The sequence below is a fragment of the Taurulus bubalis genome (assembly GCF_910589615.1).
Source record: "Taurulus bubalis genome assembly, chromosome: 18".
NCBI lineage: Eukaryota > Metazoa > Chordata > Actinopteri > Perciformes > Cottidae > Taurulus > Taurulus bubalis.
Window position 1 is genome coordinate 2,105,103 of NC_136606.1, and position 15,000 is coordinate 2,120,102.

The following is a 15,000-nucleotide window of genomic DNA, read 5'->3' on the forward strand; positions in this document are numbered from 1 at the left end:
TCTCCTTCCTTCCCTCCTCTCTCCTCTCCTCTCCTCTCTGCTCTCCTCCTCCTCCCTCCTCTCTCCTTCCTTCCCTCCCCTCTCCTCTCCTCTCTGCTCCCCTCCTCTCCTCCTCTCTCTCCTCCTCACCGTCAGGATGCCGTTCCACAGGCCCACGTCCTTCTTGAAGTCCAGAACGTTCACGATGGTCTCAGCTGCAGACGGAGAACGAGAAGAAGACAGGAGACAGGAGAGAGGAGAGAGGAGAGAGGGGACAGGAGAGAGGAGTCAGGAGCGAGGAGACAGGAGAGAGGAGACAAGAGACAGGGTTACATCACGAAAACGCTGAGCTGGAGGCTGTGAATACAGTTCACAGCCTCCAGCTCAGCGTGCATGTGCGTGTGTGCGTGTGTGTGTGTGTGTGTGTGTGTGTGTGTGTGTGTGTGTGTGCATACCCTCGGTGTAGCTGCAGCTCTGGGTCAGAGCCTGGCAGTGTGTGAGCAGAGCGATCCTCGTCACCGTGACTCCCAACACGCTGCCGTCCTTACAGGTTTTATACTGAGGAGAGAACGCATTAAATACATATAAACACATATAAATACACATAAATATATATTGTGGAGGGTCAAGTGTTACCAAAGTAGGAATTACAATATATTGAAGCTCCGCATGTTGTATGTATTAAACTATTCACATGTCTCCAGCCTCTCCTCTGTGTTCACTTCCTGATTTGTGGTCACATGACTGTTGGTCTCAGATGAATCAATCATGACGTCATAGTTTCACTACAGAACACGTCGGTGTGTGTGTGTGTGTGTGTGTGTGTGTGTGTGTGTGTGTGTGTGTGTGTGCTCACCTCTATGTAAGCGGTGTCGTTGTTGGCGTCTTTGATGTGAGGGAACCAGTCTCTGGGAGGTTTGGAGAGATGCTTCGACTCCGTCACGAACCACAGCAGCTTGGGCCAACCTACAGAGACAGAGACACTTTATAATAATAATAATAATAATAATAATTCAAACTTATATAGCGCTTTACTAGATACTCAAAGACGCTTTACACTGGGGATAATAAAATATGAATTAAGAGACATTTCACTCAAAATAATTAGAGAAAATGTCGTGCTTTTTACTCTACTACATCTCAGAGGTACATGTTGTACTTTTACTGCACTACATCTCAGAGGTACATATTGTACTTTTACTGTACTACATCTCAGAGGTACATGTTGTACTTTTACTGCACTACATCTCAGAGGTACATGTTGTACTTTTACTGTACTACATCTCAGAGGTACATGTTGTACTTTTACTGCACTACATCTCAGAGGTACATGTTGTACTTTTACTGTACTACATCTCAGAGGTACATGTTGTACTTTTACTGCACTACATCTCAGAGGTACATGTTGTACTTTTACTGCACTACATCTCAGAGGTACATGTTGTACTTTTACTGCACTACATCTCAGAGGTACATGTTGTACTTTTACTGCACTACATCTCAGAGGTACATGTTGTACTTTTACTGTACTACATCTCAGAGGTACATGTTGTACTTTTACTGCACTACATCTCAGAGGTACATGTTGTACTTTTACTGCACTACATCTCAGAGGTACATGTTGTACTTTTACTGCACTACATCTCAGAGGTACATGTTTTACTGTACTACATCTCAGAGGTACATGTTGTACTTTTACTGCACTACATCTCAGAGGTACATGTTGTACTTTTACTCTACTACATCTCAGAGGTACATGTTGTACTTTTACTCTACTACATCTCAGAGGTACATGTTGTACTTTTACTGTACTACATCTCAGAGGTACATGTTGTACTTTTACTGTACTACATCTCAGAGGTACATGTTGTACTTTTACTCTACTACATCTCAGAGGTACATGTTGTACTTTTACTGCACTACATCTCAGAGGTACATGTTGTACTTTTACTGTACTACATCTCAGAGGTACATGTTGTACTTCTCCCTGACCCCCCTCAGAGAAACCTCCCCGCTCACCTTTGAACTGAGGGATCTCCCCTGTGGCGCTCTTAGGGAGTCCCTTGTGACAGGCGTCACTGGTCAGCGCCACGGTGACGCCACAGCTGCCCAGCAGGAACCCAATCTGCTGACTGCCGGCATCCTATTGGACGATACAGGAAGGGGGAGGGGCCGACAAAGATAAGCTCACGGTCATCCTTAGTGTTAATGAAGTGTAATAAAGAGCTCAGAGCGTGTTAGGAAGTTAGTTCTCTGTTAGCGGTGCTGCTAACGTTACTAGCTCTCCTCCTGTTGGTCTAAACACTGATTGGTTGTTTACAAAGTCACATGGATACTGGAGGATAAAACTGTGTTTCCTCCGTGATGGTTAGCAGCAGCTATAGATCAGCTACAGAGCGTTTGATTCGTTGAGCGGCACAGCCAGGTGACTCTGTCAAGGTTAAAATGCATTTCGGTGGGATTCATTGAGTACCTTGCGACTCAGCGGGACCTCGATGGGAACAGGGACCACCTCGGCCAGCAGACAGCCGTAGAAGGCCACCATGAAGGCCACGGGGTCGTTGTTAGGAAACACCAACGCCACCTGGGAGAGAGAGGGGGGAGACAAACCGGGTCAGAGAGAGTTTTTTTAAGGAAATTAAACAACACAGTTTAATAAATTAAATAACGTGGACAAACAAGTAAAAACGCTGCTGAGAGAGACACAATGTGGGAGGAGTCAGAGTCAGTGTGGGGGAGGAGTCAGAGTCAGCCTGGGGGAGGAGTCACACTCACCCGATCGCCCGGTCGGACCATTGGCTCCTGTTTGCTTCCCAGTTTGTGGAGGATGTTGTACGCAAGTTTGATGCTGCGAGACCACAGCTTTCCTGAAGGGAGCAGGACGCAGGAGACAAGGAAGGAGGGAGCGAAGGAGGGAGGGAGGGAAAGAAGGGAGGAGGAGAAAGAGAGTGGTGGAGCAAGAGAGAAAGGGAGAGACAGAGACAGGGAGGGAGAGAGAGGGAAGGAGGAGAGAAAGAGAGGAAGGGAGAAGAGAGAGAAGAAAGGAAAGGAGGAGAGAAAGAGAGGAAGGGAGAAGAGAGGGAAGAAAGGAAAGGAAGAGAGAAAGAGAGGAAGGGAGAAGAGAGGGAAGAAAGGAAAGGAGGAGAGAAAGAGAGGAAGGGAGAAGAGAGGGAAGAAAGGAAAGGAGGAGAGAAAGAGAGGAAGGGAGAAGAGAGGGAAGAAAGGAAAGGAGGAGAGAAAGAGAGGAAGGGAGAAGAGAGGGAAGAAAGGAAAGGAGGACGAGAGAAAGAGAGGAAGGGAGAAGAGAGGGAAGAAAGGAAAGGAGGAGAGAAAGAGAGGAAGGGAGAAGAGAGGGAAGAAAGGAAAGGAGGAGAGAAAGAGAGGAAGGGAGAAGAGAGGGAAGAAAGGAAAGGAGGAGAGAAAGAGAGGAAGGGAGAAGAGAGGGAAGAAAGGAAAGGAAGAGAGAAAGAGAGGAAGGGAGAAGAGAGGGAAGAAAGGAAAGGAGGAGAGAAAGAGAGAGAGGCAGAGAGAGAGGAAAAAAGGGAGAGACAGAGAGAGAGAGAGAGAGAGAGAGAGGAAAGGAGAGAGAGACAGAGAGAGAGTGAGAGAAGAAAGGAAAGGAGGAGAGGCAGAGAGGGGAAAGGAGTGAGAGTGAGAGACAGAGAGAGAGAAACGTTGACATTGTTTATTCCAGTGAGATCAGCAGAATGAGAGTCGATCAATGAGGTGACCGGTGGATCCGGTGGATCCGGTGGATCCTCACCGTATGTGAGCACGTAGAGCGGCTTCCCCGCCGTGTCCAGGCCGGTGAGGCAGGGCGCTTTGGGGGAGATGGTCCCCCAGCGCTGCAGCGCCGCCTCCAGGGACGGCGGCCAGTTGGTGACCACGCCGAGCGGCTCGCCCTGAACCGCCATCATCTCCGCCCCCTCCGGCCGCGGCTGGTTGGGGTCCGGCTGCTGGACTGGAGGCGAGGAGACGGACAGCGCCGTCAGCTCTCGCAGATGCATGAACACTTTCCCTTTTAACGCTTGAGGTTTCACACGAAGAGCCTCGGGGCAACAAAACCTGCCGCACGGCTAAACTGTTTCACACCACCAGACTCCATTGATCAAAACAGTGGTGTGACCTCCCAGAACACTACTGCTGTGACTTTGGTGCAAAGTTAAATCACTGTTTTCGTCAATGGAGTCTGGTGCTTCAGCTCCCCATCAGAAAGGTAAAGAGGTGAAAATATTCTAAATATAACAATCACTTAAACTGATTATTTTAGGAGTCTGAAATACATCCTCAGTGGTACTTCTCCTGTAATACCGTAAAATGTGGGTTATAAGGCGCACCCTTTTATAATCATAAAGCATCTACTAAATTTAAAGAAAAAGTTGTATTTAATCATAAACAAGCCGCGGGTGCTGCTGCTACCGCTGCGTCCCCGCTGCCCGAGTCGGCGTCGAGCTGGTCCCGCTACCTTCGGTGGTTGTCGGGGGGCTAGCTAGCGCTGACAACACCGTTGTTTACTTGAGCTCAAACAGTGCAGGGCAGCAGCTGCTAGAAAGCGCTCGCGAGCAGCCAAACTCCCTGCTGTCCTGCTAGCCCCGCGGCGCCTCTCACCCCGTCAGCCGGCTTGGCTCTCCGCCGGCAGCGAGCGCGAGCTAGCCTCTCCCACCACCTCCACAGCAGAGGGTTAAAGTGGAGGTGGTGGGAGAGGCTAGCTTGCGTTGCTAGCTCGCGTTGCTAGCTCGCGAGTTAGCGCAGACCTGTTTTCCATCGCGCGTCCTTGGGTGAGCGTGGTGGCGTCGTCGGTGGGTGGATTTTGTCCACAAATCAGCCGCACCGATATTTAAGCCGCACGGGTCAAAGTTGATAAGAAAATATTTAAAAAGTAGCCAGATTTTACGGTAATACACTGCAGTAATACACAAAATGCAGACAGACAGAATCAAAGACGGTCTCTAACCCTCCAGAAGTTCATCAAAGTCATCGACAAAGAACTCCCTCAGCGGAGGTCTGCGCGGCTGCTTCAGCGTGTTCACAAGCTGCTGGATTTTAGCGGAGACGCGACTGCTGACTGGAACACCTGCAAGAACCACGCACACACACACATTGGCACCTTGAGGACAACCGGCTGGTATTTGTGTCGTGCGTCTGCACCGAGAGAGAAGGTCACGGCAAACTGTGTCAAGGTCAAATGTGGACCCGGCTTCTAACGGCATGATTGTGAAGCACGCTGAAAAAGAACAGGTCAAATCAAATGAAATAAAAGTTTTTTTTTAAAGACGCGGCGGTCCAAATCTGAGCTCGCTCTCTGCTGTGTTGTTGTTGTTGTTGTCGTTGTTGTTGTGTTTTTCTCCCCGGACTCTTACCGTCGCCCGTCTCCATGCGCTCGGCGTTGCCGTACTTCTGCGTGTTCCTGGCGATGGTGCCCATGTTGGCCATGTGGTGGCGCTCTGCGCGAGAGTGGGTGGAGTCCGACGAGTAGCCCGTCACGTCCGGGGGGGCCGAGTGGTTCTCTGGAGGGAATCGAGCCGACGACAACGTGTCAATAACAGACGTGTTTGTTTATCATACTTGTTTGTACATTTTCATGTTTTTTTTTCTGACACAAACAATACCGGTTTCAAAATAAAACTTCCTGTCCGGCCTGAAGCCGCTTTTAGTTTCCATAGAAAATCAACTGTTTTCATTTATTATGTATTTTATACATTTTCTGTTGTATTTACTTGTGTATGATTTTTAAATCATTAAATCATTTAAATCATTTAATTAAATAATTTCAAAATATATTACATAATATATTGTCTTTTCAAAAAAAAGAATATATTTACAAAAATCTTTAAATTAAATAAAGTAATATGTAATTAAATAGAAAAATGTAATTAAATACAAAAGAATTATAAAAATAAATAAATGCAAGTTAAGTCAAATTAAATGTTTCAATTAAATTAAATATAGTAAAATAAAACTCAACATTTCAAAACAATCAAAAGATTCAACATTTAACAGATGAATAAGAGCCGGAAACTATTTTTTTAAATGAGAAATAATATATAATTTAATTAATTAATTAACATTTTAATATATATCTTTAAGTGATTAAAGGCATAAACGGTCATTTGAAAAAAGCATGTGGGACTTTTAACGTCCTAAAATCAATTAGTGTCACGTTCACTTTGTTAAATATAATATATATATATATATATATATATATATATATATATATATATATATATTTATTGATATTAAAGACATACCGTCCGACTCCAGCGGCGGAGGCCACAGCATGTCGGACCCAAACTCACAGGAGCGTCGCAGAGATCCTCCGTTCTCCGCGACGCTCAGCGCTCCCTTCCTCTTCAGGGACAGGTGGCCGATACCTGGAGACACACACACACACACACACACACACACACACACACACACACACACACACACACACACACACACACACACACACACACACAAACACACACACACCACATTCAGTTGTTTTAAGGTGAATTTGTCTTGTTTGATAATAAGTAAAAAGCTTTTGCAGGAAAAAAAATACAGTACAGCTTCTCTAAAGGGTTACATTAAAATTAATAGAATAAATATAAATATTTTTAGGAGCCACATCCATTTAACAACAGGTGCTCTTATTGTGTCGGGGCCGCACTTCCTCTCACCGTGGTGCGACTGCGACAGGTGGCTCTGCTGGTGGTGCAGCTGGCCCAGGTGTGTGTGTCCCAGGTGTGTGTGCGCCAGGTGCGAGATGTGCGCGTGCGCCAGCGAGTCGGCCAGCCGCCCGGCGTTGCCGCTGCCGCCGCTCTGCGTGGACGAGGACGAGGACGAGGTGGAGCCCAGGTGGGCGGGGCCCAGGTGTGACGGGCGGCTCATCCAGTGCTCCATGACGGACATGTCGTCACCGGGTCTCGCCTCCTCCTCCGAGCCCGACGACGAGTCCGAGCACAGGGGCGACAGTCCTGAGAGGGCAGCAGGAAACCAGCGTTAATGACAACAACAACAACTTTATTTATAAAGATTTTACAAAGAGCGTTGACAAAACTAAGCAAAGTAAAGTACAATTTAAACCCAGATAAAACATTACAATAGATGAAACAATAAAATAAATGAATACCATAGGGGTCAAGTGAATATAAAAATGTAATATTTAAATTAAATACTTTTACTACTTATTTAATACTTATTAAATGAAGTAAAGCAAAATGTATTATTGTTTTTACAAAAGAAATGTACAACATTTTAAAATATATTGTTTTAACAAAAAAATACAATTTACAATTTATAAAGTAAAATAAAATGTAATATTTAAATTAAATAAAGTAAATTAAAATGTAATTAAGTATAAAAGAATGATAAATAAATATGATAAAAATGATATCTTTTAATACATAAAAGATAAGTCAAATAAAATATTTAAATTAACTTAAATATATTAAATACAATATTTAAATAAAATATAGTAAAAATAAAATATAGTAAATAAAGCATGTAAATTAAATAATGTAAAGCAAAATTAAAAAATATATATAATTCAAAAATATATTGTTTTTACAAAAAATTATATAAGGTATTATATAAGGTAAAAGAAAATGTAATATTGAAATCAAACAAAGTAAAGTGGAATGTAATTAAATATAAAAATGTTATTAAATATAAAAGAATTACAAAAAATAAATAAATAAAAGTGCATTTATTAAATATATTAAAATAAAACGCAGATATTCAACATTTAAGAAACCAAACGTCGTGGAAAGATTTGTTTTCTTTGATTAGACGTCAGCTCCACTTTTTCTCAAAAAGTTTAAAAGTGAATTACCGCTGAGGGAAATGATTAAACCTCCTTCATTAAAACCCATCAACACATCAGCCGTGATATTATAGTTATGTTCAGCGTATGAGCTCATATTGGAGGGAAAGGTCGACTCCTCTCGTCGCCACAGACACATTTAACATAATCAGTCGCTTTTTCCTGCCTGGGCAGATTCTCTGGGGTCATATTAAAAATTAAAATCGGATAATAATTGTGTTTTTTATAGCTTATGTGTGTACGGGGTGTGTGTCTAAATGTGTGTACAGGTGTGTGTCCAGTGTGTGTCCAGTGTGTGTCCAGGTGTGTGTCCCGTGTGTGTCCAGTGTGTGTCCTGTGTGTGTCCAGTGTGTGTCCAGTGTGTGTCCAGGTGTGTGTCCCGTGTGTGTCCCGTGTGTGTCCAGTGTGTGTCCCGTGTGTGTCCAGTGTGTGTCCAGTGTGTGTCCAATGTGTGTCCCGTGTGTGTCCAGTGTGTGTCCAGGTGTGTGTCCCGTGTGTGTCCCGTGTGTGTCCTGTGTGTCCTGTGTGGGTCCAGGTGTGTGTCCCGTGTGTGTCAAGTGTGTGTCTAGTGTGTGTCCAGGTGTGTGTCCAGTGTGTGTCCCGTGTGTGTCCAGTGTGTGTCCAGTGTGTGTCCTGTGTGTGTCAAGTGTGTGTCCCGTGTGTGTCCCGTGTGTGTCCAGTGTGTCCAGTGTGTGTCCAGTGTGTGTCCCGTGTGTGTCCAGTGTGTCCAGTGTGTGTCCAGTGTGTGTCCAGTGTGTGTCCCGTGTGTGTCCCGTGTGTGTCCAGTGTGTGTCCAGGTGTGTGTCCCGTGTGTGTCCAGTGTGTGTCCCGTGTGTGTCCCGTGTGTGTCCAGTGTGTGTCCCGTGTGTCCCGTGTGTGTCCCGTGTGTGTCCAGTGTGTGTCCAGGTGTGTGTCCCGTGTGTGTCCCGTGTGTGTCCAGTGTGTGTCCCGTGTGTGTCCAGTGTGTGTCCAGTGTGTGTCCAATGTGTGTCCCGTGTGTGTCCAGTGTGTGTCCAGGTGTGTGTCCCGTGTGTGTCCCGTGTGTGTCCTGTGTGTCCTGTGTGGGTCCAGGTGTGTGTCCCGTGTGTGTCAAGTGTGTGTCTAGTGTGTGTCCAGGTGTGTGTCCAGTGTGTGTCCCGTGTGTGTCCAGTGTGTGTCCAGTGTGTGTCCTGTGTGTGTCAAGTGTGTGTCCCGTGTGTGTCCCGTGTGTGTCCAGTGTGTCCAGTGTGTGTCCAGTGTGTGTCCCGTGTGTGTCCAGTGTGTCCAGTGTGTGTCCAGTGTGTGTCCAGTGTGTGTCCCGTGTGTGTCCCGTGTGTGTCCAGTGTGTGTCCAGGTGTGTGTCCCGTGTGTGTCCAGTGTGTGTCCCGTGTGTGTCCCGTGTGTGTCCAGTGTGTGTCCCGTGTGTCCCGTGTGTGTCCCGTGTGTGTCCAGTGTGTGTCCAGTGTGTCCCGTGTGTGTCCAGTGTGTGTCCCGTGTGCGTCCAGTGTGTGTCCAGTGTGTCCCGTGTGTGTCCCGTGTGTGTCCAGTGTGTGTCCAGTGTGTCCCGTGTGTGTCCCGTGTGTGTCCCGTGTGTGTCCAGTGTGTGTCCAGTGTGTCCCGTGTGTGTCCAGTGTGTGTCCCGTGTGTGTCCAGTGTGTGTCCCGTGTGTGTCCAGTGTGTGTCCAGTGTGTCCCGTGTGTGTCCCGTGTGTGTCCCGTGTGTGTCCAGTGTGTGTCCAGTGTGTCCCGTGTGTGTCCAGTGTGTGTCCAGTGTGTGTCCCGTGTGTGTCCAGTGTGTGTCCAGTGTGTCCCGTGTGTGTCCAGTGTGTGTCCAGTGTGTCCCGTGTGTGTCCCGTGTGTGTCCAGTGTGTGTCCAGTGTGTCCCGTGTGTGTCCCGTGTGTGTCCAGTGTGTCCCGTGTGTGTCCCGTGTGTGTCCCGTGTGTGTCCCGTGTGTGTCCAGTGTGTCCAGTGTGTGTCCAGTGTGTGTCCAGTGTGTGTCCCGTGTGTGTCCAGTGTGTCCCGTGTGTGTCCCGTGTGTGTCCCGTGTGTGTCCAGTGTGTGTCCAGTGTGTCCCGTGTGTGTCCCGTGTGTGTCCCGTGTGTGTCCCGTGTGTGTCCTGTGTGTGTCCTGTGTGTGTCCTGTGTGTGTCCAGTGTGTGTCCAGTGTGTGTCCCGTGTGTGTCCCGTGTGTGTCCAGTGTGTGTCCAGTGTGTGTCCCGTGTGTGTCCCGTGTGTGTCCAGTGTGTGTCGTGTGTGTCCCGTGTGTGTCCAGTGTGTGTCCAGTGTGTGTCCAGGTGTGTGTCCCGTGTGTGTCCCGTGTGTGTCCAGTGTGTGTCCCGTGTGTGTCCAGTGTGTGTCCAGTGTGTGTCCAATGTGTGTCCCGTGTGTGTCCAGTGTGTGTCCAGGTGTGTGTCCCGTGTGTGTCCCGTGTGTGTCCTGTGTGTCCTGTGTGGGTCCAGGTGTGTGTCCCGTGTGTGTCAAGTGTGTGTCTAGTGTGTGTCCAGGTGTGTGTCCAGTGTGTGTCCCGTGTGTGTCCAGTGTGTGTCCAGTGTGTGTCCTGTGTGTGTCAAGTGTGTGTCCCGTGTGTGTCCCGTGTGTGTCCAGTGTGTCCAGTGTGTGTCCAGTGTGTGTCCCGTGTGTGTCCAGTGTGTCCAGTGTGTGTCCAGTGTGTGTCCAGTGTGTGTCCCGTGTGTGTCCCGTGTGTGTCCAGTGTGTGTCCAGGTGTGTGTCCCGTGTGTGTCCAGTGTGTGTCCCGTGTGTGTCCCGTGTGTGTCCAGTGTGTGTCCCGTGTGTCCCGTGTGTGTCCCGTGTGTGTCCAGTGTGTGTCCAGGTGTGTGTCCCGTGTGTGTCCCGTGTGTGTCCAGTGTGTGTCCCGTGTGTGTCCAGTGTGTGTCCAGTGTGTGTCCAATGTGTGTCCCGTGTGTGTCCAGTGTGTGTCCAGGTGTGTGTCCCGTGTGTGTCCCGTGTGTGTCCTGTGTGTCCTGTGTGGGTCCAGGTGTGTGTCCCGTGTGTGTCAAGTGTGTGTCTAGTGTGTGTCCAGGTGTGTGTCCAGTGTGTGTCCCGTGTGTGTCCAGTGTGTGTCCAGTGTGTGTCCCGTGTGTGTCCAGTGTGTCCAGTGTGTGTCCAGTGTGTGTCCAGTGTGTGTCCCGTGTGTGTCCCGTGTGTGTCCAGTGTGTGTCCAGGTGTGTGTCCCGTGTGTGTCCAGTGTGTGTCCCGTGTGTGTCCCGTGTGTGTCCAGTGTGTGTCCCGTGTGTCCCGTGTGTGTCCCGTGTGTGTCCAGTGTGTGTCCAGGTGTGTGTCCCGTGTGTGTCCCGTGTGTGTCCAGTGTGTGTCCCGTGTGTGTCCAGTGTGTGTCCAGTGTGTGTCCAATGTGTGTCCCGTGTGTGTCCAGTGTGTGTCCAGGTGTGTGTCCCGTGTGTGTCCCGTGTGTGTCCTGTGTGTCCTGTGTGGGTCCAGGTGTGTGTCCCGTGTGTGTCAAGTGTGTGTCTAGTGTGTGTCCAGGTGTGTGTCCAGTGTGTGTCCCGTGTGTGTCCAGTGTGTGTCCAGTGTGTGTCCTGTGTGTGTCAAGTGTGTGTCCCGTGTGTGTCCCGTGTGTGTCCAGTGTGTCCAGTGTGTGTCCAGTGTGTGTCCCGTGTGTGTCCAGTGTGTCCAGTGTGTGTCCAGTGTGTGTCCAGTGTGTGTCCCGTGTGTGTCCCGTGTGTGTCCAGTGTGTGTCCAGGTGTGTGTCCCGTGTGTGTCCAGTGTGTGTCCCGTGTGTGTCCCGTGTGTGTCCAGTGTGTGTCCCGTGTGTCCCGTGTGTGTCCCGTGTGTGTCCAGTGTGTGTCCAGTGTGTCCCGTGTGTGTCCAGTGTGTGTCCCGTGTGCGTCCAGTGTGTGTCCAGTGTGTCCCGTGTGTGTCCCGTGTGTGTCCAGTGTGTGTCCAGTGTGTCCCGTGTGTGTCCCGTGTGTGTCCCGTGTGTGTCCAGTGTGTGTCCAGTGTGTCCCGTGTGTGTCCAGTGTGTGTCCCGTGTGTGTCCAGTGTGTGTCCCGTGTGTGTCCAGTGTGTGTCCAGTGTGTCCCGTGTGTGTCCCGTGTGTGTCCCGTGTGTGTCCAGTGTGTGTCCAGTGTGTCCCGTGTGTGTCCAGTGTGTGTCCAGTGTGTGTCCCGTGTGTGTCCAGTGTGTGTCCAGTGTGTCCCGTGTGTGTCCAGTGTGTGTCCAGTGTGTCCCGTGTGTGTCCCGTGTGTGTCCAGTGTGTGTCCAGTGTGTCCCGTGTGTGTCCCGTGTGTGTCCAGTGTGTCCCGTGTGTGTCCCGTGTGTGTCCCGTGTGTGTCCCGTGTGTGTCCCGTGTGTGTCCAGTGTGTCCAGTGTGTGTCCAGTGTGTGTCCAGTGTGTGTCCCGTGTGTGTCCAGTGTGTCCCGTGTGTGTCCCGTGTGTGTCCCGTGTGTGTCCAGTGTGTGTCCAGTGTGTCCCGTGTGTGTCCCGTGTGTGTCCCGTGTGTGTCCCGTGTGTGTCCTGTGTGTGTCCCGTGTGTGTCCTGTGTGTGTCCTGTGTGTGTCCTGTGTGTGTCCAGTGTGTGTCCAGTGTGTGTCCCGTGTGTGTCCCGTGTGTGTCCAGTGTGTGTCCAGTGTGTGTCCCGTGTGTGTCCCGTGTGTGTCCAGTGTGTGTCGTGTGTGTCCCGTGTGTGTCCAGTGTGTGTCCAGTGTGTGTCCCGTGTGTGTCCAGTGTGTGTCCAGTGTGTCCCGTGTGTGTCCTGTGTGTGTCCCGTGTGTGTCCCGTGTGTGTCCCGTGTGTGTCCCGTGTGTGTCCAGTGTGTCCCGTGTGTGTCCAGTGTGTCCCGTGTGTGTCCAGTGTGTCCAGTGTGTCCCGTGTGTGTCCCGTGTGTGTCCAGTGTGTGTCCAGTGTGTGTCCCGTGTGTGTCCCGTGTGTGTCCCGTGTGTGTCCTGTGTGTGTCCCGTGTGTGTCCAGTGTGTCCCGTGTGTGTCCCGTGTGTGTCCAGTGTGTGTCCAGTGTGTGTCCCGTGTGTGTCCCGTGTGTGTCCAGTGTGTGTCCAGTGTGTGTCCCGTGTGTGTCCAGTGTGTCCTGTGTGTGTCCAGTGTGTGTCCAGTGTGTGTCCAGTGTGTCCCGTGTGTGTCCAGTGTGTCCAGTGTGTGTCCAGTGTGTCCCGTGTGTGTCCCGTGTGTGTCCCGTGTGTGTCCCGTGTGTGTCCAGTGTGTCCCGTGTGTGTCCAGTGTGTCCAGTGTGTGTCCCGTGTGTGTCCAGTGTGTGTCCCGTGTGTGTCCAGTGTGTGTCCAGTGTGTCCTGTGTGTGTCCCGTGTCCCGTGTCGTCACCTGGAGGCGTGTAGGCGTCCATGGAGGTCTGCACCACCAGTGAGCGTCTCTTGGACGGCATCGGCACGGCAACCTTCCTCTCCACGTGACGCGCCAGCACGGCCTGCACCGCCTCGCTGTGGACGTCTGAGGGGACAGACACATGCATTCACTCACTCACTCACTTATTCACTCATTCATTTATTCATTCACTCGCTCATTTATTTATTCACAACAGTGGCAGACGAGGAAAACACCCAGAGAGAGTTCCCATTTGTTTCATATAAACTGATATGAACATTTTATATTGCTTTACTTTACTTTTCTTTAGTTTGTTTAACTTTTTATGTTTAATTTAATGTTACATTAATTAAATATATTTATTTAAATATTATTATTTAAATATTATTGAAGTAAAATTATATAAAGACAACTACGTATTTAACTTAAATAATTAAATTAAATATTTAAACTAAATATTTTAATTAATTTTAATATTAGATTTAATTGGACTTTTCTTGATATTATTTTACTTTATTTTGTTTAAATATTGAATTGTACTTTATTTTGTTACACTGAGGTCTATAGAGGACCAGGACTAGACTGAGGTCTATAGAGGACCAGGACTAGACTGAGACTATAGAGGACCAGGACTACACTGAGGTCTATAGAGGTCCAGGACTAGACTGAGGTCTACAGAGGACCAGGACTAGACTGAGGTCTATAGAGGACCAGGACTACACTACTATCTGGGTCAGCGTGGTTCTGGTTCTGGTCTTCTTCTCTCTACCTGATCGGTAGCGCTCGTCTCTGGTTCCGGAGGTTCTCCGCCGGTGGAAACGGGCCGCAGAGGGGGGGCCGAGCGGGGCCCGATGGGAGAGGGGCCCCTCCATCCCTACAGAGGCCAGCGGCAAGCAGACACAGACACACACACACACACAGACACACACACACATTTATATAGACACACAGGTGTGCACGGACGCGTCTCACAGAAAGCAGTAAATTCAGTGCAGGAAGAAAGAAGGAAGGAAAAAACAAACATGAGGATGAGTTGAAAATCGGCAAAAAAATAATTTAAAATGCAACTTAAAGGGAAATCCTAACAGTGTGGTCTTAGTGTGAGACTGAGGAAGGTCCAAACCCAGGTGTGTGTGTGTGTGTGTCTATGTGTGTGTGTGTCGGGGTCAGAGGTTGCTAGGTTACCTCTCGCATGTGGAACAAAAGCCCTGATCAGTTTGGATCTCTTCTTCTCATAACCCTTCTGAGTGATGTCGCCTGCAAACACATGGAGATAGAGAGAGAGTGAGAGAGACGGCTGCTTCCTTTCTATTATTATTATTATTATTAATAATCCACTAAGTAACGTATAGAAACATCTTTTGTGGCAGCCGTCTCTCCCAGTCTGTCAACGTCTGTCTAGACTGTTCATTAGAAAACAACAAAACAACGTAAAGTAAACAATGGGATGAGGAATGCTGGAAATGATCAAAATAAATAAAAGAATAATGTCAACTATTGTAACAGTCACTCCTAATATGGTCACTTCCTGTTAACCGGTTGCAACAACAATAAAAGATGGCGACGGACAACAACGCTGAACTGGAGGCTTCAAAACATCAAACCAACGAGTTATGTCATGAGGACGACGCCCACTTCTTGGCTGTCAATCAAACTACCACGCCCCAATTTCTCCATATAAGGAAATGCGTCGGCATGGAGGTAGGTCTTATATAAACATATATAAATATATGTATAAATATAATTATATTAAAAATATATATATCAAAATATAATTCAATAAATATATATATAATTCTGTAAATATATATATATACATATATATTTAAAAGTGTATAAGATATATTAATATATATCTATGTATATATACATATATAAATATATATATTTATAAAAAAATAAATGTATATATATATATAAATAAATAAA

At 48.1% G+C, this 15,000-nt stretch overlaps 1 protein-coding gene across 1 annotated transcript in view; it reads right to left on the bottom strand.

The window, feature by feature from the left end:
- Positions 1-15,000, bottom strand: part of LOC306750705 (disco-interacting protein 2 homolog C-like) — a gene marked incomplete at both ends in the record, with an annotated part of 37,645 nt that overhangs the window by 14,730 nt on the left and 7,915 nt on the right. The window contains 13 exon segments of the mRNA XM_079234175.1: positions 130-194; positions 435-537; positions 836-945; positions 1,999-2,122; positions 2,453-2,563; positions 2,755-2,846; positions 3,743-3,940; positions 4,934-5,053; positions 5,340-5,484; positions 6,727-6,938; positions 13,072-13,197; positions 13,841-13,945; positions 14,257-14,328. Of these exon segments, the coding sequence (XP_079090301.1) occupies positions 130-194; positions 435-537; positions 836-945; positions 1,999-2,122; positions 2,453-2,563; positions 2,755-2,846; positions 3,743-3,940; positions 4,934-5,053; positions 5,340-5,484; positions 6,727-6,938; positions 13,072-13,197; positions 13,841-13,945; positions 14,257-14,328 (1,583 nt within the window).